At 49.4% G+C, this 25683-nt stretch overlaps 1 protein-coding gene and 1 long non-coding RNA gene across 4 annotated transcripts; one reads left to right on the top strand and one right to left on the bottom strand.

Annotated features, from left to right (window-relative positions):
- Window positions 1–2572: 2572 nt before the first annotated feature.
- LOC115333784 lies at window positions 2573–19512 on the bottom strand. 3 transcript variants are annotated; one of them, XR_005931049.1, is made up of 5 exons: window positions 19426–19512; window positions 15455–15617; window positions 7541–7641; window positions 5803–6003; window positions 2573–4534 (listed from the first exon to the last, which is right to left on the bottom strand). It is a non-coding gene; the product is annotated as an uncharacterized LOC115333784 (long non-coding RNA). The 3 variants fall into 3 exon arrangements; XR_003920919.2 differs by lacking the exon at window positions 19426–19512 and adding an exon at window positions 15979–16171; XR_005931048.1 differs by lacking the exons at window positions 7541–7641; window positions 15455–15617; window positions 19426–19512 and adding an exon at window positions 6474–6791.
- SLC10A1 (solute carrier family 10 member 1) lies at window positions 17649–25454 on the top strand. The gene is made up of 6 exons (XM_029997201.1): window positions 17649–17947; window positions 19076–19619; window positions 20341–20551; window positions 22080–22258; window positions 23229–23425; window positions 24508–25454. The coding sequence occupies exons 2-6, from the start codon at window positions 19219–19221 to the stop codon at window positions 24696–24698; spliced, it is 1179 nt and encodes a 392-aa protein (XP_029853061.1). The 5' UTR covers window positions 17649–17947; window positions 19076–19218; the 3' UTR covers window positions 24699–25454.
- The last annotated feature ends 229 nt before the right edge of the window (window positions 25455–25683 follow it).

Below are 25683 nucleotides of genomic sequence, written 5' to 3'. Positions count from 1 at the left end.
CTCACACCGAAGCCGTTCGGACTGCAAGTCCCATTTCTCAAGCATGCAGGGCAGTGTGTTGCACGTCCCAGACTCTCCTATGCTTGGTGATGCAGAGCTCTTCAGGCGGTCAGTCTGCATTTACCTTGCATTCCACTTCGGGACAGTCTCGGCTTCTCAGCAGGAGAGGGAGGAAGCCGGAGGGAGGCCAGGCGTCAGGGAAAGGGTTGCACCCAAGTGCTGGCTGATTTTGTGCACTCGCAGCTTACGGAGCCTGAAAAGGTCCTGGGGGCTGGAGGGAGCAGAGGCAGGCTGGCTGCAGCAGGTCACCTGGGTCAGGCTGGGCAGAGATCAGGATTCACAGCCAGCATAGGCAGCAGATGTGGGTCTAGCCGGCGTCCTCAACTGGACGTGGGAGCAAGGCAGCAGGCACAGCACCAGCACCGTGCTCCTGCTTCCGTACTTCCTCACCCAGCCAACACAGCCTGCTTGTACGGTCCTTCCAACCCGATACTACGGGCACAGAGCGCACGAATTTTAGCAACAGCCTGCATGGCCTCCTGACAAAAACGCTATCACTCAGCAGGAGAGGAGCAGCTGAGCCAGAAGTCTCCCCGCACTAGCCAGCCACGCTGCACCACCGGCTGCAAGCACTCTCCCAGGCCTCATCTCTTTATCCAGCCTCAAGGAGAAGCAAGCCTGACCCTTCTTTCCAGGTGGGTAAAATCTGCCAAAGAACAGCTGAACGTAGGTCTTTGTAATGGAGGCATTTGAGCAACCTCAGTGGCAGGTGTTGGGAGCAGCCCTGCCTACAAAAACGTGGAGTGAAGGCTCATATTTAAATTACTTTCCTGAAGCAGAACTACTAGTACTCTTAGTAATATAATTATCACAAAACCTGCAAGCTGCCTACCACCCTTTCCTCCCACTGAAACCAATGAGAGCGTAGGACGTTCAGCAAATCATACCACTTGCCCAGTTAATAAACAATTTACAGAAGGATGCATGGTTTTGAAGTGCTTTATAAACATATATTAATCAATCATTAAATAATTAAGATAATTCTCTGTTCTTTTTCTCTGGCACTCCCAAGTTGATAGACGTTCCTATAGCAACAGAGAAGGAGAACTGACGGCAGGGGGAATGCAGAGCTCGGGGAGGCGATGCTGGCGCGGGACCTTTGCTCTCCAGCCCTCCAAAAGTCACGCAGGGCAAGCGGAAGGGGGCTGCGAGAGGTGACATGCAGGAAGGAGGCTTTCAATTTTAATGGAGATTCTTACGATGACAGTCTATGCAAATAGGTACATGAAAGAGGAGAGGAAACAGACTGGGGGAAGGGGGAGAGAAATTAACCCTGGTTCAGATTTCAAAGCAAAGCCAGGAATAATTTTTGGAGCTAAGAATAGTTGCAATGCACCTTGTTCTCCTCGGGCTCAAGCCCTGCAGAATCCTTAGGCCCGGGGTCTGCGGTTACAGCGGGGGGGCGGGGGGCAGAGGGAGGCCAGCCTGCACAGTCCAGGAAACGCGGCTGTCCAGGCTGCAGCTCCATCACCTTTATGGTTCCTTTGTGTCACCAAAAGCCACTGTCTAACAAAGGACCCGGCCCTCCGCTTTTGGAGGGCCCTTGCAGTTGTTTTGCAAATGAGATTGCTTGATTGGTGAGCAAAATCAGAGACCTTTTGAAGCCGTTGCCCAGGAAAGGGGGAGGGAGAAGGGTTCCATTATCCCCCACGCTAAGTAGTAGGATCTGCCTGGTCCTATTGAGAGCTGTGGAGAATGAACCAAAGCGACTTTTGGACTGACTTTTGGGTAAAATTCTTCAGAAATCCCAGGAAGACCCTGCAGCCGCTTCTATAAAAAGAGCGGGGTCTGCTGGAGTCCTAAGAGAAACTCCCGTTCCCATCGCAGCCCCCTCGCCCCCCTTGGGGACGGCCGAGCCAGAGGCTGCCCCGGCTTCAGGCAGCCCCCGCGCAGGCGAGCGGGGGTCTTCAGCCTGTTGGAGAATCTGCTCGACGGCTCTAGAGGACAGCTTCACCGCCAAGTCCAGGGGACCAGTCTGCAGCCCCCGGGGAGCTTATTGGTGTAGATCACGTCAACACCTATGCGGGCGCTCACTGGGACATCTCCTTTTTTGATCAGAAGACAGCTTCTGCAACACAAAAAGTGCCTGTGGGAAGACAGGGATGCTGCCGACAAGAAATGATGTTTTGTTGGAGGTGAACCGGAACAGAGCACTTTGCTTCAACTGCCCCCAGATTTTTCATTTTAGTCGAGTTCAGCATCGAAACGAACTTTCCCGAAAAGGCCTCTCTTCTTTCCTGTGCATGGGGCTTGCGGCTGAGCTGCATTTACTGAGAACAACGTGGACCTTGCCCAAGCTTTATGGGAGCTGGGCAGAGCTCCCAGGGAGCACAGCCCAGAGGAGAGAATGGGACCCAAACCCAAGGAAAGGCACTGCCTACTTTAATGTTAAGCAGACTTGAAAAGAAACGTTTCATGTCAGTTCAACAAATTGAAACAAAACATTCCTACCTCAGAAACGTCAAAATGCTTCACTTTGATCCAAAAAATGTCAAAACAGAACACGGAGACATTTCTGAACATGACTGTTTTAATTCCAGGAAACAATTTTTTCCTATTTTTTTGCCCCAGTTTGTTCTGTTCTGGAAAGCAGAAGCAGAAATTCAAAATTTCACGTAGCTCTACTCAGAGCCATTTATCACAGGAGGGACCAGGATTGCCTATACACGCATGCGTGCGTGAGCACTCTCACTCACACACACAGCACATCCACAGTGCCTTTCAGTGGCAGCCCCAGGCGTCTCTCCAGACTGGTTTCACCACCCATATAGCTGCCAGGCCTCCGGCCCCATGACCAGAGAATGCCCTTCCATCTGCAGGAGGTCCCAAGTACCTGGGCGTACCCAGTACCAGTGTGCTGTCAAACGCGAGCAGTGGCTGTCAACAGGGTACCCTAAAAACGGGGTGTTTAGGGCTGGCACAACCATTACTACTGTCACTGTGGGGTTCACACACAACCCGGTTCCCTTTAGAGTCCTCCCGCTCTCAGCCGGGGCAGACACAGGGTTTGGTCTGACCCATTTCAGACCTCAGTTTGGTGCCGATGTGAATAGTGAGGAACTGGTTTGAATAGTCCCCTGCTTTGGGAAGCAATGCTAAAACCAGCACTTATTGAAAGAAAAGAGGGAAGGGTGTGGGAATTTCACAACTTTAGTATAATTTGACCAGGGATCTTAATTTATATTGCCGAAGATTATGGATCCTGTCCCCCAAGTATGGTTAAGAGCATATATGGAGAAAGGTGACACACTCCTAATCATGCACTGCATGCCCAAGGTGGATCCACAGGTCTATTTTTGCCTCAGTAGGTGTAATCCTAACACTGCATCTAGTAACAGTTCGACGACTTTGTGTGGACACGACTTACAGTGTTCTTGCCCTCCAGCTGAAGGCTGCAAACGTGTCTGGCTGTGTCACTGGCCCCTTGGAGAAAGTGCTCCACTCCTCTGTGCCAGGTAACAGCCAAACCAGGGAATAAAGTCTTCCTCTGTGCTCCCCCCACCAAAGCTTTTTAGCTGTCCTGTGTTTCCCACGTGCTTGGGATAGCCCTCTTCTTCCCAAAAGCTAAAAAACATCCTAAATCATCTTTGTGCATTTATTTTTCACAGTCTTTCAGCGTTGATTTCCTCTCCACTGTATATCTCCAAACAGAGTCCCTTGATGCCACGTCCTGCCTTGTTTGTCCAGGGTGAGGAGTCCGCAGGTGGGCACGCTATGTCTCTCTCGCACTGGTGGGATAGTTGACATGACCAGACTAGCCATGTACACCGCAGCCCTCTGGGACCAGACTGGCTCCACGCTCCTCTCCCGCCAGGCTCTCAGCACCCATTGCCTAGGTTTCCCTGCTACAGACCAGTCTTTCCCTGATGCCTTCATCTGGGGGAACTCTCCCGTATCTTGGTCTTTTCCTTATTGGGGGAAAAAGCTTCTTTTAAATATTTCCCAGTAGGCATTACTGCAAAAGCAGCAACTCACATCAGTCCTGGACGTACACTGTTGCACCAGGAGATATATTCTCTCATTTTGTATAAATAACCCCCAATAATAATTCATTCTGCTAATTCTCTGATTCTCTCCAACTCTTCCAAATTCATTCACCCTCTAAGCATATAAAAATAAACTGCAGGAACAATTCGTATTGCATCTACAGCTAAACAAACTCTCTTGGGTTCCACTGTTACCCAAACAGTACCCTCCGGACTCATTCCCTGTGGGTTGGCAGTAGCTCAGCGCTTGCAGGCTCTCTCAGAGGCTTGGATCTGACGCAAAATCAGTCTTCTTGCTGAGACCTTGCAGTCTCTTCATGAGGCTTCTGCAAAAGCCTAAAAGAACATCCAGAAGGCCTTATCCATCACCAGGCTGTCCTGAGCTGTGGGAGGAGAGTGGATCTGAGATGGGCTGGCTTCCAGGTGATGATTGTTCCCACCTCCTAGGAACAGCTTGCAGCAGCCCTGCCAATTGCCGGGATGCATCCCTAAATATAGGAAGGTTTTAGGCTTTAAAATGTGATGCAAATGATTAGGAGACCTTCCTTTTAGGGATAAAAGTATAGAGACATTTCGTGGAAGCAGTATATTACCTTTGAGAACCAAGGCATGCATTGTTTTAAAAATAAAAGATAATAAGATAAAATAAAGAATAACCACAGGAACAGAGGAAATCGGCATGCAGGTTTTGTTCCAAAAGTCTCCCCAGTGAAGCTTCAGATGTGCTCTGTTGCCATCATCCCCCTTGAAGATTATTTCAAGGCTGTACTAATATGTGGATCATGAGTGTGGCTGTTACCATGGGCACATATCTAATCAAATGGGGCCTAATTATGTATATTACCCAATTTGGCACTTTGAGAGCACTTCAGTGATGATTCTTCTGCTTGTCTGACAAATAACATGATTATTCAGTAAGCTGCATATGTTTTAATGTTCTGGTTTTGTTCTTTGATAAGAAACTGTCTAGCTAACCAAAAGTGCTTTTCACTTGCAAAGGCATAGCTAATATTAGCAAGCAGATTCAATTATGCTTAATAAGCTAATAAATATATTTAGGACTCTTTGTGCTATGCTCAGTCACCTTTAGAAAACACTTCATCATTAGTCACCCAAAATGAAATCGTCTCTTTTCTTCAAGGATGAGAGCTCTTTAAAAACTTCAGTTTAAGATTATAAATTACAATGTAATTCACTTTAAAAATAGATTTTAAAATTGATGCTTGTCTTTAGCTTTAAGACTGAAAACACATTTTTTTATATATGTCTCGGATAGATGGGAGAAGCAAGGAATTTTTCAGAAACATGTCAGAAATAAGTTCGTGATGATCATTCTGATGCCCTCACTATATGAAAAAGCGTAGAAGATTGCTGCTTCTCCCACCGTGCTACAATGCTCCCTGGCATGAGCAGAAAACAGGCTTTTCCTGTGACACACAGGGAAGGAAGGAGATTGCCAGCAGAAAGACAGTGGGATGGGTAGAGACAGAGGCTGCAGAGCTGAGCCATGCTTTAAATCACCTGTGACGACGAGCTGGGAGACAAGATGGGAGCCTGTCAGACTTGGGTCAGCAGGAGTCAAGCTTTCGGGGAGATGAGCAATCCTACCTGCGCAGGTACTGCTGCATGCAGCATCGCGCTTTCCTTCTCTGTCTTTCTGCCGACTCTTTACTTGCGTAATTTTCTCCCGAGTATTTTGAGGGAAAGGACAGAGAAAGGCCCCTCTGGAATTTGCCCCCACCCCGTGTTGTTTTACCTTCCATCCCCATCACACCCACACAGCTGCCAGTAGAAGGACGCGTGGTCAGGAGAAACTGCCAGTTTGAGCAGCCTCTTCCTTCCCTTCTTCCATGCACTGAACAGATAATGCGAGGAGAAAGACAGCTTGTAAATCACCAGGTGACCAGAAGCACACCACCTTCTGTGCTTTTCTTCCTATGACAAGGATTCCTCAAGTCTGCAAGAGACAGATACGCAAAGCGTGGAGTTAAGATGTTTGGTACAGGAATGAAGCGAACTCTTGAGCTGCAGGGGAACTAGTGTAACAGACTAGGAAACTACCCAAACTGCGAGGTGTCTAGTTAAGACTAACAGTAGAAAAGTGCGATCTACCAGAGTCAGCGACGACTACGTAAGATCGTGGCAAGAGGACCGAGGAAGTACCCGACAGGATGACCCGTGCGAAGTCCAGATGAGAGATCACTGACACAAGCGCAAGTCGTGGCAGGCTGGCTTTGGGGAAATTCTTTTGGAAACCCACTGGTGAGCCCAGCTGCTCACCAGAGAGAAGACGAGGACCCCCTGCCCTTGCAGCCCCAGTGTGGATGGGTGAAAGACCCCCCAGGGTCAGTGCCAGTCACCCACTGCCGTCAGCACGGGTACCTTGCCCTGATCACCGGTTGGGTGGCCTGCAAGGACGCAACTTACCTAGTGTGGCCGTGCTGTGTTGAGAGGTGGTGGTCCTGCTCCAGCCGGTCAATTAGCATGGGAATGAGCCGGTACGATTGGTGTTTGTGTGGCTGTCACTGTAACGCTTAGGTGAGATGCCGTTTGTGTATAATTGAATCATTAGTAATAAACCGCATAACAGTAGTTGGAATATGGGTATCCTAGTAAAAGATGGGATCGTATCGTTCAATATTCCCCACGTTGGTCATCATCCGATTCAGCCAGCGGTCTCTGTGCAAATCGATCTTGAAGTTCCCAGCTTCAGTTGCTCTGTGACACCAGGCACCACACGGCCTCCTCTCCCTCTCCCAGCCCCCACATCATTAAAAATAATTAAGCTCTTGTCCTGTGGTGTCCAGGTGTCACAAGACACCTGGTAAGTCTCACCTCTAACTACCCGCTCGGCTGTGCCGGAATAGCAGCGCTGCAGATGCTGCCTGTGGGGCTCAGCCCGCTCCCACCGACGCGCCGGGCGAGCTGCTGGCGGGGCACCCCCAGCTCTCCTCGGCTTTCCACGGCACGGTAGGGAGCCGCAAGTTAATCAGCAGTGCCCCGCCGCAGGTCAGCACACCCAGCTATCTGTATTTTCCCTTGTTTGTCATTTTCCATCAGCCTCCATTTTCCTCCAAACCTCTTTGGTGTACCAATTAATCCAGAGGGTTTTCATTTACTCGGGCCGTCCAAAGCAGCAATACACGAATACCCCCCACAATCACTGCCAACAGCTCGTAATACATTTTAACTGCTCCTTGGCCTTTGAAGTGTTAGCCTTCTGGGCAACATTATCATTACCCTTTATATACCTCCGTAGGTGAATGCAGCGCTGCACAGGGGCTTGCACATGCTAAATGCGAGCTAGGGTTTGCTTGTGTCTGAAATAAAGTGCGTTGTCCTAAGAACCATGCAAGAATTGTGCCCTCTTTGCTAGCAACCCCCTGAACAAGCCCAAAATAAACACCGATGATACCCTGGGCTCTAGAGAGCTTATTTTCAAAGTGCATGAGCAAATATAGGAAGGAACAGGACAAACCAAAAGAAGCACTTACCTGGGGAGAAGCCTTAGCGGAGAAAGGAGTCCTGGTAGAGTCTGAAAGTGTGGGCACCGCATCAGGGTAAGCAGATGGTGTGCCTTGCACGCGTGCACGTGCTGGAAGTAAAAACACCATTCTAGCTGAAGCATCGGATAGAGCCAAATTCAGGAAAATATAATGGCAATTTTTAGGGAGCCAGGGGCATTGCAGTCCCAGACTGGGGCATTCTTCACAACTTCGGAGCCATTTATGGTTTTGAGGGCTCTCTTAATGGAAATAGTTACAATTGCATTTCTCAGGGAACATAAATCAGCATGGGTGGCGTCAGGCTGACGATTTGAAAGGGCTCTCAGCCTGGCTAGGAAAATGTGAAAACATTCAAAGCCCTGAAAGCTTAGTTGGAGATGGTACAGGTTAGCCAAGGGTGTTCCAGAGTGGCCACGCGACTCACAGGTACTTACAAAAGGGGGGTGGAGAAACAAGCTTCCTGTAATAAGCTATTTTTGTGGGAAATGATGGGTACACAATGATGCTAATATGGGTGTGTGCAGAGGAGCCAGGGGGAGGTGGTGCAAAGTCATTTCTAAGGAGAGTTGTCAGAGTCCCCGAGCCCAGCTAGCGAGGGGGAAGATCCTGGCCTTGCCCAGCCAGGCTGTAGCCTCTGAACTTTTCTACTGATCTTGCCATTTTTTCTGACAAAAGGTGGCAAATGGCTCCCCCCGGTCTCCACAGCCAGCCGAAAGCTGCAGAACAAAGCCCTGCTCATCATTGCCCTCCTCTATCCAGAGGGCTGATTTTTTGGTTTTTTTTTTTTAATAATTTAAAGCTATCTTTGATTGAGCAGGCCAAAACCATAATTTCCCTATTGCAGGCATCATTCTGCAAAGGCTGTGCCCCTGCAGCAAAAAGCCTGGCATAGCAAGCATGGCCAGCCCCCAAACCCTCCGGTTCTGCAAGGGGCTCACACTGGATTAAACTAGGACTACCCCAAATAGTTGGGAGGCAGGCAGAGAAAGGGGCCTGCTCGCAGAACGTTGCTGCATGGGTCCCTAAAAAAGCAATGAGCCCTTCCCCACTCCCCCCGAAAGCACTGGGGGATAAATAGATCACAGAGAGGAGCTATTAAAACGGGTGCCGGGGGGACCTGGTTTCAAGCAGGGCCTGGGACACTGAACAATAGGCTGCCATTTTGAAGCAGCTAGAGCCCAGGGTGCTCATGACGACGTGGCGGAAAACACTGTCGCAGGGTACGACCCTCGCTTGCAAAATAAACAGGCCCCTGAGAGTTCATTGTGCAGTGGCTGCTGACGTGCAAAGCTAGCACTGAAAAACATAAACTGCGCTTTCTAAAAATATAAAAGAGCAGTGCCTGAGGGAGGGCGGCTCGGGGTAGGAGAAGCAGAGGGAAGAGCCCGGCGTTGTCGCCGAATCCCCGTGGGATTTTTGGGAAGGCACCGTGCCTTTCCGTGCCCCACTGAGAGCGGGGTCACGCCGGGGGCCCCGCTCACAGGAGCCACCACGCCATGCAAACAAGCCCCCGAAGGAAAGATCCCCTTCCCTTCATGAGCCCTCGGGGAAGTTCGCATCCCTCCGGCAAGTTTTGCGGGCGGGAGATAAACCTCCAAGCAAAGCTGCCGGTTTGCAGAGGAGGAGCCGCGCACGCCGGCTGCGACGGAGCGGGGGACAAGGGATGCTGCTGCTCCTGGTGAGCTCCTCAGGGCTTTCCCCGCCAGGACAGCCAGCTCCGAGCCCTCGGAGGGGTTTTGCTGCCTGGCGGGTCCGAAGCACCCATGCAGGGCAGCCTGGCCTCTGCCACTGGGGCGATCCCGGCCGCCTCCGTCTGCCCTTCCGAGCCTCCAGAGATGGAGACGGCTCCTCAGCTGCAGGAGAGGCCAGCCAAGAAAGAGGTGCATAAATGGTTAAAGTAAGCTGGTAAATAAAATTCTCAGTAGAAACACATGATCCGGGCAGAGAAAAGCATCCTTTCCAGCACTGCCAACCCCACATACTCAAAAATTACGCGTCAGGCTCTAGAGAATCACAGCTTAAAAATCACAAGGGTTTTTGTTCTGGTTTTTAAAGAAAATTATAAATGTTTGAGCTTTTCCTAATTGCACTCTGGTTTCTTGAACTTTATGATCGCATTTTCAAACTTTTCTCCAAATCCCTGAGGGCTACAAACTTCTACATTTTTATTATAAAATAAATTTGAGAAGCTCACCTAATGCCCACAGCTTTGGGGCAAACAGCAAAGATCAAAAGACTTACACTAAAATGAGGAGAATAGGAAATACTGGAGATCTCAAGAATGAACACCCTGCAGTATACATGTCTCTTACCATTTTTTCTCCAGCGTTGTGCAAAAACACTTTTAGAAGATATTTTGCTGTTTTAACAAACATCACGTTGCTTAAGTACTTGATTTGCCAGCATGAAGAGCAGGTCTTCAGTGACTTTTTGCCTCTGAGAACAACGTTGCTTGCAGCCAAGGGCTGCGGAAAAGTTAAAACTGAGGCTGCTGTCACAGACTAAGGGATCCAGAGGAGCACACAGTTTCCAAGAACATGTTGGGGGCTTGGGGTTGCTGCTGTTCACGGAGCAGGGAAGGTTGGGAAACATAATCCAGGGTCAAACCTAGACCTGACCTTCCATCTTTGGCCTGATCCATACAGAAACATATTGCTCAAAAGGGGCAGGTGGTTGCCATCCAACTTTCTTTACCTCCGAAGGTGCTGAAAGAACTGCCATATGTCTTTACAGGGATACCTATGTTACAGGGCAGATAGGTTGCGGTAAATGTATCAGCCTGTAAAGAGCTCAGTGATCCTTCAAGATTAAAGGCTGATCTGAGTGCGGACTCACTATCATGCCTCTTGAAAGGATCTGCCTTGTAACAGCCTGATTATTGATTGCTGCCCTTAGAACGTGATACTCTCTTTTGCACTGATCCTGTTAGCTTTATTTACCGTAACACTTGCTGAAACATCCTCTTGTAGAGATAATGGCTTCCTTTGGTTGCTGTCAGAATGAACAAATGGAAATAAAAACATGCTGCTAATAATTGTGTCCTACTCTAATTAAAGCAAGACAAAAGCACTGCACTGCTGGGTTTGGCTCGCCATTGCCCGGGTGCTTGGGCAAGCCTGAGCGCAGGGGCTGACCACAGGAACGCCAATAACCAAAAGACAACGGTGCCTAATGCATCAGTGGAACTCAAAGCTACAAGGTTTCCACCAGCCCAGATACTCGGCAAACCATCCAGGAGGACAAGGACAATGTTTGGCGCCTGGACCTGGATCCAGCTGCCCGGAGGAGCTGCTCTAGGCAGAGCTCAGCCCAGGGGGGCCTGAGGAGCTGCAAAAGGTGAAGGCAGATGGGAAAAGTACACAAATAAGCAAAGGTTTCTCAACAGTCCTCTTGAACTTTTCGTGGCCCATCTGCACCACGCAGAAAGGCCAATGGCTCAGTTCAGGGAGGAGGCAACAGGACTTGAGCAGAATGGTGGAAGAGAGGCAGAAATTTGTTTGCCTGTGTCCTACAGCAAGGGTAAGCAAGGAAATAGGTCCAGCTCTCTTCCCCTGCAAGCGAGCACCATAACCTCTGCAGGTCCTGCCTCTTCAGGCGGAATCAGGGTCCCATCACAACGGGTGCAAGTTGAAGAAAAGGGGAACAAACTAAATGGGAGGAAAAGAAGAGCAAAAGTCCCCCCAAACCCAAACTAAGAAGCAGTGGCATAACCACATCACTGAGCACTCACAGAGCTTGCCCTGTAAACAAACAGGTGACCATATCCAAGTGCTGCTGTACACCCAGATATTTATTTAGGATTACTCCACTGATTGACTGTGGATCATGCGAGACCTTGGCCAGTAGTCCAGGACCGACCCAGGGACAGCCAGGCTTCAAACACCCCTTGGGACATGGTTTCAGGTGCTCCAGCTCCCCTGCAGTGCTCTCTCATGGAGCCGTGCTGTCCCCTATGCCCACTTGGGGTGCTCCCTCAGGCTGGCACACTCGGGGTACCCCGGTGGGCTACGGCAGTCAGGCTTGCACACCGGCCTTTCTGTGGCTGCTGAGAATTGAAGCAGGCTTGAAGAAAATTCTTCTGTAGCAAGAACGTGCTATGCTCATCTCTTATTAAGCTCAGATTGCTTCAAGAGCTTTCCCCACTGCTTTTCCCACACTGGAGACGGTGATAAAGCAGGGAGCAAGATCTAGCCCGACCCCAGCCTTCTTAAACGAGTGCAGTGTGGCTGCTGCAGCCATTTCTGCCTCTTGGGGAGCTCTCTTCCCCGCTAAGCAAGCAAACATGTCCTCCTCTTGAAGCTCCCAACACACCCAGGGGAGAGACAGAAGTCTGACCTTCTAATATGCACAGTCTACAGCTTCCCTGTAAAGTCCATGAGTAACCACAAGAGTAAAAGAAGAGAGACGAGGTCATTTCCAGGCACCGCCGTCAGTGATGCAAGGGTGCCGAAGGAGCAGACAAGAACCAGGCAAAGCCACGGGCTCCACAGTTGCAGCACTGTTTTCCTCCTTATTAGCCCTGTAACTCCAGAGGGTCAGCTTGGTCCTACAAGGTCAGGTACGCACTTAAACATAGCTCTGGTTTGGACTGCATTACTTAAATTATTTTTCCTTTTTGTTTTCCAAAAAATATATTTTTCCTCCTCGGGCTGGCAAGGATGGTGGCCGAGGGCATCACAACAGAGTTGAGGGACAAAAGGATATGAGGGCCGGCATATTGACAGATAATTTACCCAAATTCATCTGCAGGTGAGGATTAAATTTTCCAGGTGGCTCAAGCTGTTTGGCTGCTGGCTGGAGCATTGTCTCAGCAGCTCAAGGGCAGTCTCCAGAGCATCCCACCAATGCCTGCCAAGGCACTGAGGAGCATGGGATGCTCTCCTCCGGCACTGCCAGGGAACCTCCAGCTCTCCCAGTGAGCCCTTGCATGAGTGGCTCCGCGGCACTGCTGCTCTGCGCCCGCTGGAGCACCTTGCTTGGAGTTAATCCATGTTATGTAGCCTGGCCCTTATGTGCTTTTTAGAAGTCTCCCACGCAGCCACCTGGGGACTCATTTCTAAGATTAAACCCTGGTGGCAGTTTCCATGCCTTCTCCTTGACATGGAAATTTCTTCCCTTATAAAGGCAATTTGGCTGCCCTTGCAATGGGAGCTTGGGGAACAACAGGAGAGGAAAGACTGGGTGATGAGTCTGCCTTCTCAGAGACCTCCTGGTTCTCACCTAGGGTTTGCATAAGGGTCTTGGACTCTTTCATTAATCCCTTGGCTATTCCTGAACACCTTATTTCTTACTTCCCATTTTCCTAACCATCTCCTTTATTAAGTCTTCGTATTCATCACGTAGGAAGGAAGGCTAGTTCTTGTCACTAATGGAGCAGTTTAAAGCTGCAGAGTTAGAACGCGAGCACAATCTACCCAGTGAAATTATTTAAAATATAAGCTTTGGTACAAATGAAGCACACTCGCCTCAGCTCAAGGTGCAATTCCCCTTTGCAGGTGTATGGCATCCACAGCTGGAAGCTGGGCAAGGGACTAGGGAACCTTCTGCTACCCAGATCTGCTCTCCCTAGCTCATGCCAAAAAGGGTTCTCGTGACCCAGAGAAAACATAGCGTTTTCTGAATAGTTATCACCCTGCAAAGGTCAGAAGAACAGCAGACAAGGCTCGTTTCTCCCGTGAAGCTAAGAGCAATAGTCAAGGCTATACAGGTCAGACACAGGCTTAAGGAAGGTCCTGCTGGCCTGCTGATAGCATTTTACCAAAGTTTCAAGGAAACTGAAGCTGTCAAATTTTTATGAAGCTGTCTTTGACATCTGGTCCCTACGGAAATGAAACAGTCACAATTAACTAGATCCACTAATTACATAGTTAACAAGTGACTACAATAGACAATAAACAATATCTCTTTTCCCACAGGGAAAAATAAGCATCACGGACATGAACACACTTCCTTTTGTGGAGTTCCCCCCCAAAAACATCTGCCCTCGAGGTGAACCTGCTCCAGCACCATGCTGACACTCTCCCTGCAGGCAGGGGTAGAAAACCAGAACCACCCTCTGTATCCGGGAATACGGGGTGCCCCCCAGTGCTCCCCTCAACCCACCAGCAGGTGGGTTTCTGCCCCAGACCTGTAGAGTGCTCCCCACCAAGGGAAAATAAAACCTCTCCCGTGTATCATTACCTTGCAATGGCTGCTACGGGCTCCTTAGGGAAACGGAGAAACTATCGCAGAGGCCAGAAATCCACAGCAACCTGTGTTTGCTAACCATAAAAATCACCCTTCTCCAGAAGCAGAGCTCCCTGGAGTAACTTAAAGTCCCTTTGGGTAGTAACACCACTGAAAGGACGGGGCAGGACCCTTCCCTGCCTTCAAGGCCCTTTGGGGCTTCACGGTGCTAGTGGAAAGCCTCCCACTAGAAATTCAGAGGAAGAGGCAATGTACTGAAATCATAGAAATGTTGCTTTCAATGGCTGAAGGGCCTCACGCTCTTGGGAGCAGCTTTTCTTTCTCCGGAGCATCCCACACTGCTCGAGGCACAAGCAGTGCCCACCTGGCCAGCAAACTCAGATTTAAAACCACCTCCCTAACACGCAGAAGAGGCATTGGAGCAAGCTCGTTTTTCACTGCTGACCGACTGAAGCGTGCTCCAGCTGACACTGCCGAGCCCTCTCCGGGTCTCCGGCTGAGAAGAAGCCGTCAGTAAAGTCACAGGAGGGTGCACTGTCCCCTCCTCCGGCTGTTTAAAGTAAGTGTCACTAAACCAGACAGATGCTGGCGCTGTGTCTCAGCAGGCGCTAATTTAGCCCATACGGAGTGCTCTTACATCATTTGTTCTGGGCACAGCTTAATTGCAAAATTAATTATTTTCCTATCAAACAAAATTGTGTAAGAGGGTAGTCATGGGATTTTTAAGCCTGATGGATGCTAAATGGGATTTGAATAAATAGAAACAACTTTGGCTCCTGTCTGTGCTCAGGACTGCTAAGAGAGTAGCACTGCTGGGGCAGGGAGCCAGCAAATCCCTGGCGGTGGGGGACAGGGCACGGCTGCCCCTGGGAAGGCAGGGGTGCAAGGTCCCAGCCGCCCTGCCGTGGGGTGCCGAGATGGGGCCCCCATCCGTGCCAGGATGCTGCAGCAGACTCCGCTGGGCAGTGAACTGCAGATCGCACCACCATCCATCTCCGGCACATCCCGGAGGCTGCCGGTATCACGGCAGGGCTTTCAGCCTTGCTGCAGGGAGCCAGCAGGACCGTGCAGAGCTGGGGGAGCCTCTCCAGCCCCCCTCACCCTGTCCCGCTCCAGATATGCCACTTCCCAGTGACACACCAGGTAGCCGTCCCCAACGTGAAGCTGGCATGGCAACACGATGGCACCCGGCGTGGGGGTGAGGAGATGGGAGTGTGGCCATCACCATGGCATCAGGCTACAGCTGCCCTGGCCAATGGTGCATGGCAGCTTGTGCCCAGACTGCTCCGCGCCAGGTGGGGAGCGGTTTGAATCTCAAGACAAGCCCATTCGATTTGTTCTCGTTTCTAACCCTATCGCGGGGGCTCAGACACGAGCAGAGCTAAGCGCCACCCCAAAAACACAACTTTTCCCGTGACGGGGCAGACCAGATCTAGATTTTAATTGGAGGGCATCCCATTTAAGTGGGCTGCATCCTCAGGTGATGACAGAAATGAAAAAACATGGATAGGACCAAAACTGTGGCGTGGGGGAGCCACAGCTGGTACAAGTCACGATTGTCCCTGCAGAAGCCCTCCCTCTTCAACCCCCTGACAGCCACTCCAGCACAGTGCCCGCCATGCGGGCAGGGCTGTGGTGGGCACATTGCCTCAAAATCACACAGAAATGAGCAAATTGTTTAGTCAAGCACATAACCGTACAGTGAGAAAACCTTACCTGAGCAAAATATGGACACCGCATGCCAAGGTCATGTCTTGGATTGGGGGCCAACACAGTGTGAAATCTGACACAAATCAAGTCACCGCCACTCCTATCGGGCATGTCTGCTGAAGCATGGCCTTTGGGCAGCCACTGGGCTGGGTTCAAGTTATGTTAAATTCTGGAAAAAACACAGAAGAGATGACAGTCCCAGCTGCAAACTGGAAAACTGGACTCCATCTCCCCCAACACTGAAAGGGCCACATGAGCCGTTTCATATTTATCAGGTGAATTTATGAAGCTGCATTATAAAAGCATGAAGCACTGACTCCTTTGGTGTCTTTTAAAAAAACAGAAGTCCACAACACAGCTCATTTTGAGCTCCAACAGGAAGCCTGCAAACTTGTATACAATTTTTTTTCAAATATCTCCTTTAATGCCCCAGGCTTGTTAAGCATCCTGTGATGCCTGTTGTATTAGACCATCTCGCTGAATTTGGGAGCATCTGACTTAATAAAAACGATCTAAGCGATGGCACCTACGGTGAGACTTTGTTGTTTTATGAGGTCTTTTATCCTGAGAAAGCAACGAGGCTCTGGGCATGCAACCACTGCCCTCAAGTGGCATGAGCTGTGCAGGACCTTCCACGAAGCTCCTCGGCTTCACGCAGGGCAAGGGCACAGGCAGAGGCAAACAAACGCCTTTTGGGGCGGCGGGGGGGGGCGAGCTGCTTGAGCTGTGAGGGGAAAAAAAAGGAGACCATTTAAAGAACATCTAGAAATTTTCCTTTTCAGAACCGAGCCCAGGAAGCGGTCAAAGGAAGAAAAAGGCACGCTTTGCCTAGGGATGAAACTCACTCGCCGAACAGGCGGCTTCTCCAAGGCTGAAGCTTCCTCTGAGCCGACGTAGATGACCTGGCCATCAGGCCAGCAGTGGCCCGTCGTGGGCTACCAGCAGCATGGCCACGCACCACCTGGGCCCCGCTGCCTCCCAGCACGGGAGCCTGCTCCTTCCTCCAGCCATGCTCCTCGGCTGTCCCACCTCCCAGGTCCCACCGCAGGGAGCAGCGGCTTTAGAGCTGGGATGCAGCTCTTTGGCCACGTCTGAAAGCAAACCTCCAGCTCCAGTGCCCGGGTAAAACAACTGGATGTCCCAGCACAAATCAGGGTGAAATAATGATCCTAATTTATTCTGCTTCTCTCGACCAGTCTCTCCCTTGACTCCCGTGGCATTTCCTGCATTAACTACCAGGAACCAGCAGGAACGCTTGAAGAGCAAACAACTAGCAGGCATTTTTTTAATTATTCGGGTAGTTGAAACATTCTTCTACAGCCCTGCAAAGACAAAGGGTAAGAGCGTTACAACATCATCGTTTTAAAACCCTGAGCTGCACTGAGCTTGCAGGGGGGTCTGGGCGCTGCCGAGGCAGTGACGCTGTGTAACCACTTAATTGTTTGACTTGACCCTCCTCACATCTTCTGACAAAATTCAGTGTACAGCTAAAAGGCAAACACAGTGAAAACAAGCATTTCCTTAGGAAGGCTAGAGATCTGCAGGAAAAAAACCTGGAGGGAGGGATAGAAAGAGAGAAGGAATTGCTGCGGGCTTTGCTCCTGCGTTTTTTCCTAATTCCTACGGATCTTGCCCACGTGCTACTTGGGCAGCCCTTATTTGTGCCCAGAAATCTTGCAGATGCCCAAGGAAAACCGAAATGCATGCAGTACTGCAGGCCACCTCCTCCCGCTGGCTTGGCCAGGGCCCCAGCGATGAGGCTGGGCAGGACCCTCTGCCACCACGGTGACACAGAGGTCCCAAAGCACGCCTGCCATGAGTTACGGGAAGGGCCCCGGTCCCCAAGCATGGTGGTGCGGTACACGCGAGGGCGCAGGAGAAGCCACGGCCGTGGATGTGTGGAGCCACCGGGAACCGCCGGCATGGCTCTGCCCTGCGCTGCTGCGGGCACCGCTCCTCCCTGCCCGACGGGGGATGCCCGCGCTGGGCTCCAGAGCCGTTCTCGGTGCTTTTCCGGCCTGGCTGCCAGCCTGGAAAACAAAGTTCCCAACCGAAGCGAGAGCAAGTGGGAAGGAACAGGGAGAACGGGTCTGACATTCCTGCCTGCCACCAGCGGCGTTTCCAGAGCAATGGGGCTGGAGAGGCCGAGCCTGTTGAGCTCCCAGATGAATGGGAGCGATGGACACATTACTGCAGCATTATAATGCCCTTCAGCAAAGGAATTAGAGCTCGGCCGTATTGCAGCAAACCTCCCTGGTTAAAATCCCTTCCTCAGTCCTGTAACACAACTATCGTATAACAACTTCCCTATCTACAAGGCTCTTTCAGACCCGGGCTTTATATTCTGCAAGCAGAGGACGAGATTTTGCCAAGGAGGAAAGATTTTCTTGAAGCAGAAAGACTGAAGAGCGTTATCATTCACCGAGCTTGGCCAGGAAGGGATGGAGCAGCAGGTAGTCTTACTGAAGCCTCCTACAGCTGCATCTACAGGCGTGTAAGGTAACAGCATTCACTTTGCTCTAGTTTAATGTGTTCAGCTCTGTATGTTCCTAGAGTCCCACACCAGACCTAGGGGTTGGGTCAGGTCAATTTGAAGGCAACAAATGCCTTAAATGAAGGCAAAACCTGCAGAGGGATCAGGGAGCGCAGCACCTGGGGACGAGGCAGGCAACGTGCCATTCCCCGGCATGGCAGACACAGGGAAGCACGTCCCCTGGAGAGCCAGCGACAGGGAGCAAAGCAGCAGGGGGGATGAGCAGAGGTCACCTCTGCAGCAGCTGGAGGAACAATCTTCATCGGCCACCTCTCTGGTCCCTCCTCCTGCCCGAGAACCAGCTGCCCAGCTCCCATTTCCCTGCACACCAGAGCACTGAGAGCACGTCATGCCGTGCAGCCTCGTACTGAAAGCACAAGGCAGGTCCCAGTCTGGGGTGGGTAAAAGCTCCCTGTTTGGCTTTGCTTGGAGAGCTTGGGCGATGCCTGCACCCCTGGCTGGATCACGGTGCAGAGCACCTCAGGTCCTGAAAGCAACACTGCTGTGCCGCAGCGAGCACGGCTTTGCACTGCAGAGGTCGGTTGAGGCTCTCGCCGTGCAGGACCTCCCCTCAGTGTTAAGGAGAGAATAATATTTTGGGTGTTGGTAAGGCTTGGAGAATTCATTCCCATATGCAGTCAAAAAATTTCTAGACAGTGTCAGACTGACCGCATCAGGAAAAGAGACATGAAGGTCCCTAAGAGTTTACTAGAGAAATTACTCGTCCATGGAGGAAGTTTCTTCCTAGCCTTTCTATCGAGAGATTGATTTATGGCCAGAAGCATAAGCATTTTATAACTCTTGTTAAAAATAAAGTACCCTGGATGCATCATGTTTTTAAGCGCTGGCCTCAGCAGTATCTTGTGGACGAGAACTCTTCTGGTCCATTTTCCTTTTTATGAAATGCCCATCTTTACCAGTTTTCAACAAGTCTCCCTCTCGCTCTCACCAGCTATGTCCTCATTCTCATGGTGAGAGCGGACGCCAGAAAAGGTGGGGGACCAGAGCAGAAGCTACACAACCTGCACAACATATTCCTGAAGGGAACGGGGTTCACAGGTGATTGCTCAAAACATGGATTTCTGTTTCAACAGCTGCTGAATGCTAAGAGTGGTGGCCTGAAAGAGAGCTCATGTTTTGCTTGCATTAATTGGATGGTATTTGGACTTCCGAATCAATCCCTTCCTCACCTTCCCAGACACTTACAGAAGAAGGGACCTCTAAACCCTTCAGGAGGATGAACAAGACCAAGGGAGCTTTTGAGAGCCCAGAGCTCTGGAGCCCAAGTGGCACACAGAGCACCTCCTTGACCAGCGTGGCACCACCATTCGGATTCGGCCAACAGGCCACGGACAAAGCCCTGAATGCGATCCTTATTGTGGCCCTCTTCGTCACCATGGTGTCTCTGGGGTGTACGATGGAGATAGCCAAGATCACAACCCACCTGAGGAAACCCAAAGGCGTGGCAGTTGCCATAATGGCTCAGTACGGCATCATGCCCTTGACGGCATTCATATTGGGCAAGCTCTTCCAGCTGGGTACTACAGAATCCCTGGCCATCCTTATCTGCGGCTGCTGCCCAGGGGGAAACCTCTCCAACATCTTTAGTCTGGCACTGAAAGGGGACATGAACCTCAGGTAAGGAAAGCTGAGTATGTGTTCATTGCCCAGGCCAATCTAGTCATACGACTGGTTCAGAAACTAGTTTAATCAACATTAGCAATCCCCGAGAAGCTGGACAAAGACTGAAATACTAAGTCTAGAATATTTTTAAAACACCCATATTGCTCAATGAGCAAATTTGTCCCCATTTTACAATAAAATGGGATTTTGTACCCTTTTCTGAAGCATATTGCATGCTGCTCTTGATGAGATGGGTGCAGGAACACTTTTTCATCTCCATATAGCAGTATATATAGCATGTATGTGCTGTATCTATCCATATAGTAGCATATAGTTCTGTGTAAATTCAGCACACTGTCTGAAGAGGCTGCATCAGTGAGAAATGTTGAACTAGCAGAACAGCACTCTCCAACAAACCCTAGTGATAAAACAAGATCTGGGGTGAAAGTACAAAGTATTGCTTTCCCTGTCACTTGTGAATTTCTGAAATGTGAGCTGTACCCATAACGAGGGTCCTTTCTGAGCTTGTATAGGACTTGAGTCATCTTCTCCCTTCTCTATTCATATCACATCTTTCTACAACCTGACAGTAATGTCGGGGAAATCTCAGTGACAGGTTGGGAAAGAGCGAGGTAAAGTCTTACATTAGAACCATGTGTCCAGGTTAGTAAGAAAATGAGTATATTCCATTTAAAAAGTGTCATTCTTCTACTGAGGGGTCCTTTCTCCATCTCAGCATTGTAATGACCACATGCTCAACGGTCCCGGCGATTGGACTAATGCCTCTGCTTCTGTACCTTTACTCGGGAGGACTATACGAGGGTGATTTGGAGGGCAAGGTACCTTACAAAGGAATAACCACCTCTCTGGTGCTAATGCTAATCCCCTGTGCCATTGGCATCATCTTGAATGAGAAGAAACCCCAGTACACTGGCTTTATCATCAAGGTAAGAAGTATCCTGTGCTAGTTGCTTTTTAACCAAGGGCCTCAAGGAAGCTTTCAAAAATAGAGGCACAGAAATACTAACTTCTTTAAGGCATGCCACAAATCAATCAAAAGGTTGAGGATAGAACTCAAGACATCCACTTCACCACTTTAATCATTAAAATATTTGCCCAAAGTCCTCCACCTTTTCCAGACAAACATAATTTTGTAGGCAACTTCCTACCTTGCTCTCCTCTGTTGGCTTCAGTTTTAACTTTGTTTTCTTTTGCTATACGCAGCACTAATGAACCTTACAGGCACTGCCCCCAACTACTGCTGTAACCAAAGCAGACCCCAGATTTAAAGTAAAACAAAACAAAACCAACCAACCAAAAAAACCCCACCCCACTGTTCTCAGAGGTCTAGCACAGGACAAAATTCACATCACAAAGTTGCTGCTTACGTCAGTGAGATATTTATCCAGCAGAAGCCACTAGATCACTAAGCACCCGCTTATGCCTGGAATCATCTCCCTGCCTCCTTTGTACATCAGGCATTTAAACAGCAAAAGGGAAATCTGGACAACCAACTACATTATTGTCTATCTCAAGAGCTCCACTAGCAGTACCCAGAGAGCTGCTAACAACTTTGTAAACCTGTTTTTCGTAGTTTCTTTCACTAAGGCTTCATCTCAGAGAAACTGGGACCAAGCACAGCAAGAAATGGGTGCCGAGACTCAATAACAGACCTGATAAAATGACATTAGGAATCACTAACCTCTAAGAAGCACGGGAATCCCGGAGTCAGGCTAGAGCAGACACAGGAGGACCAGCGCTCTTCAGAGGCCCCTCTCCCCAGCACAGGGCAGTGATGACAGGACAGTTTCAAAAGCAGCTTTAGAAGCCTAGCATGACAAGGTGACCCACGCTGGTCCAGCTGACACTTGGGTTGTGTTCCTTTCTGCTAACACCACCTTTCCATTTACCTTCTCTACAAAAGAGGAAAGGCGTAGAGACTTGCTTTTAAAAAACACCTGGGGAACTCCATCCAAATTGGACTCCAAAGCAGAGAGACAGGCAGGAGAGCTGTGTATTCTGCCTCCCCAAATTCCCCAGCTGCTTCATCTGCAGAATGACCAGACGCCAACGAGACGATCTGAAAATGCAGCCACCACCTTCCACACCTGCTGTAGGCAGGCTCTACCTGTGAGTAAAGTGCTTTCCTCCCCACCTGCTTTGGGTGGACTAGACCCACAAAGGGACCTGGACAGAGAGACACCCAGCAATGCCTGAGAAACAAGTGGCTAGTGGAGCAAGCATCAGTCATTTTGCATATAGACCAGAAAGGAACTTGATTATTTCAGGTCTCTCTAGGTTACACCTGAGGATGGTGTCTTGTTGATTACTTGTAACATTTATGTCCATTACGCATTCTCACTGTATACTTACATATGTGATGGACAGGGAACTGGGCACAGCTGCTTCCAACGGCTGAGGCAAATTTTGCTGGCGACTTCTCTCTTGTCCATGTCTTGACCACTTTTATTTTAGGCAGGGATGGTTGTGCTTCTACTGTCATCTGCTGCAATAATCGTTCTGTCTGTGGCCAGTGTGGGAAGCGGTATCATGGTCATCTTCTCACCATCCCTCCTGGGATCTTCTGCCTTGATGCCTTTTGTTGGATTCCTGCTGGGCTATGTTCTCTCTGCAGTCTTCAAGCTTAATGACCGGTATGTTCCTCCACTCCCCCCTTCCCTCACTCAGAAAAACAGAGAGGTATGACAGCTCTGGTCTATGGAGCAATGGTTAAAACATGGGTTTCAACATGGACGTTCTTTTGTAAAATAAACACTGATTGTAGTCTCCCAAAACGGGCCCTAGCAGTACGAGCAAACACACTGCAAGCTGGTCCCAAGTCAATACTCCCACACCTTGAGTGGGGAGAGAAATGAGTTCGACCTCTGCTCAGCTCAATGGAGAGGGGAGCAGCAGCTGGAGCTGGTTTTGACACAGGTACCTGATCACCATGGAAGGGCTGGAAGTCCATTATGCAGGTTCACTGAGCAAGCAGACAGATGGGGTTGAGTTGAGGTCACTAGTGACCTGTGTCAGCATACATTACCAGCCTCTGCTCTCAGTAACAAAGTTGGGGGAAGAAGAGAATGCATAGCACCAAAGAACAACAACAAATTAGGGAATACCAGCAGAGACCAAACCTCAAGTGACACAACTGCTCCTCAGCTGATAATTATCCCAAACCAGTCAGTGCATTCAGCTGAAACTCCAGGAATTCAGGATGGAAACCTTGTATATAAAACCCACTCCTTCCCTTTCTCATCCTACATAATCCAGGTAGGAAGCCCACTAGTCCTCACTATTTTTTACCTTTGCACCTTGGACTCCTCTTTTCACCTCAGAAGCAGATTCCTTCCCTGCAGGAAGCTGCAGCACCCAGAGCGGGACACAAGGCCTACAAACACCATTTAGCACAAAATCTGCATTTACAGCGTACTCTGTGTCTGCACATTGCAACAGGAGCATGAGGCAAAACCTTCTAGGGATGCCAGTATTGCTCCTGATAAAGCAGCTTTTAGCACAGGCAAATGCACAAAGCACTGCAACAGCAAGGCGGGCAGGCTTCTTTTAAAATTGCTTAAAAGTGGATTAGATCCGTAATCTGTTTAACTCTTCCTCCTTCAGATGCAGGCGGACAGTGTGCATGGAAACTGGCTGCCAAAATGTACAGCTTTGCTCGACTATCCTCAAGGTCACCTTCGCCCCAGAAATCATCGGCCCCCTGTACTTCTTCCCACTGCTCTACTTGCTGTTCCAGCTTGGAGAGGGACTTCTGCTCATCCTGGTCTTTAGGATCCATGACAGAATAAAGAAACCAAGCGGCGAGTACAGCTTTGCTCCTCTATTTCTTACCCTTTCCAGTCCAAACCACATATGCTTACATATAATTACCAATGAATTGCTATTTTCTAGGCACAGAATCAGGTTGCCCTTTAACTCAGTTACTGTACCCAATGCATTAATACAAATCACAGTCAAAAATTCATAGGTAGATGAAGACATTAGAAGTTATGACTTCTTCCATTAGCAGAATGTTTCATATACTATCTGTATTATCAGTGCTCAGAGGTTTTCAGAGTCCTGTGCTTAAACTAGGACGGGCATCCTGCAAAAGCTACAATTTGCACTGAGCACATGCAAAGAACAATCACACACACCCCCCCCCAACCTACACAAGAACATCAGATATTCTTTAATGCAACAAATTCCAGCTTTGCTGTAAACTGTTGAGAGATCCACTGAAGGGTGTCACTTCTGGAGTGGGGGGAGGAGGAAAAGGACAAAACTGCCAAGTACTGCAGCTGAAGGACAGGAACGTGACTCTTTTGCTAGAGAAGTACATAAACAGATTCAAGCTTAATTAAAAAATATATACAGTATTGGTATAGATGTGAGGTAGACTCTTCTCCAACTTCAACAGGTCCGTAATGCCAAAGCCCAGCTGACTGTCTGCAAAGATGGTTGGAGAATGCACAGCTCAATGAGACCCTCCATCCCTCTGATGCTTCCAGACCAGCCTTCTCCAGTCCCCTGGGACAGGGAAGCAGCTGAGCAACTGCTACAGGGCTGCTACAGGAGCACTTTACCATATCTTATAGCTATAGCTGAAGGATGACTGTTATTGGGGGAAAAAACCACTGTATTTAGATCTTCAGGTGTGCCTTTAGTGCAAAGCAGTCGATATCGGAAACAGCCATAGAGGTACTTGCAAAACTACTATAAAAAAGGTGGCTTTCCATGCTCCGAGTCTTGAAACAAAACTGCTTAAGTATTTTGGCAGGACTTCCAAGTTCCTTCCTTTTGCTTTAAATCACTCAACAACATCAATTGTAGCTGTGTCACAATTCTTCCATAACCTAGTTTCAGAACTGCCTATTCTCACTACATTTTTCTTTTTCTTCAGACACAGCAAAAATTATCTGTGCAGGTGTGGACACAGTTAGTGCTCAAGAGATGAAACCAGTGTCAACACCCTGCAGAAACAGTGGGAAACCAGGAAAACAGTACAGACAGACTCTGCAGCCACCGCTATCACAACCCCTCCAAACGCCACCTTCTGCAGCCGGCTTACAGGTCTCCAGCAGTTCTGTGTAAGACTTCTACCTCTATGCTCATTTTATGCCAGACACAAGGATCACCACAGAGCTATCTGCTCCCACTGGTATTTCCCGAAGACCTTGCTCCAGACTAAACCTCCCCCTGCCTGCCCATGAGGGACACTTCCAGTGACTTCCAAGTCACCATGACAATCCTCTGGGACAGCTTAGGGCCATGCTGCCAAGCGACTGCCCCCAGTTTTGCCCCTATGAAAATCACTGCCTGCATCAGTTCCCTTTTTTCATTTCACTTACCTGTAATTGTCCCGCTGGCACCTGCTGGAAGCAGCTCCTGAAGACATCACTGAAGATTAATGTAATTTCTCTAACAAAGACCCAAAATGAGGTGTGAAATTTCTCAGTGCAGGAGCCACCAAGACTCTGTGTGCAGCTGAGCAGCCCATGGACTGCTGGTCACTCCCGTTTTCCAAAACCCGAGCACTGTGCAGTGTACCACTACTCTCCACACAGCAAAGGCCACAAAAACTGAACAGGGCTATACAAACTGCCTTAGTAGGTCGAGTTTGGGTCCAGCAAGCTGTACGTCTGAAAATAATGAGCCTCAAACATGCCTCGTTTTGTAGGAGTCAGTGAACTAAACATACCACCGGTTCAGGACACCATCTAGCCACTGTCACGCTACAAATACGAGTATAAGAGAACAATGGCATTAACAAACACCTCCAATGTCCTAGCGTGCATTGTAACCCGAAGTATTCACCTTAACTAAGAATAAACAGGCTCGTACCAAGAACCTACGCTGAAAAAACACAGAATCATTTCTGGCCAGAAGTCAACGTAACCCTCCATAACGCAAAGCCTGGGAGTTTGTTTTAGACTGGAAGTTCATCATCACAACAGCCAGCTCCCTAAATAAAATGCAGGCATCTATTCATGCTGCTTGCAAGGCAAGCGGTGTGGTTTAGAAACAGAATTCGGAACAACTATTTATAGAGCAGATAGTACTTTGTATTTAGCCTGAT

The sequence above is a fragment of the Aquila chrysaetos genome, chromosome 2 (assembly GCF_900496995.4).
Source record: "Aquila chrysaetos chrysaetos chromosome 2, bAquChr1.4, whole genome shotgun sequence".
Classification (NCBI taxonomy): domain Eukaryota; kingdom Metazoa; phylum Chordata; class Aves; order Accipitriformes; family Accipitridae; genus Aquila; species Aquila chrysaetos.
The sequence above is the reverse complement of the archived record's forward strand: the minus strand, read 5'-3'. Positions and strand labels throughout refer to the sequence as shown.

Bases quoted from the DNA above. Each gene is read 5' to 3' on its own strand.
- SLC10A1 (XM_029997201.1), top strand. From the start codon at position 19,219: ATGAACAAGACCAAGGGAGCTTTTGAGAGCCCAGAGCTCTGGAGCCCA. The intron at 19,620-20,340 runs GTAAGGAAAGCT...TCTCCATCTCAG, and splicing joins AAAGGGGACATGAACCTCAG to CATTGTAATGACCACATGCT. The intron at 23,426-24,507 runs GCGAGTACAGCT...CTTTTTCTTCAG, and splicing joins CAGAATAAAGAAACCAAGCG to ACACAGCAAAAATTATCTGT.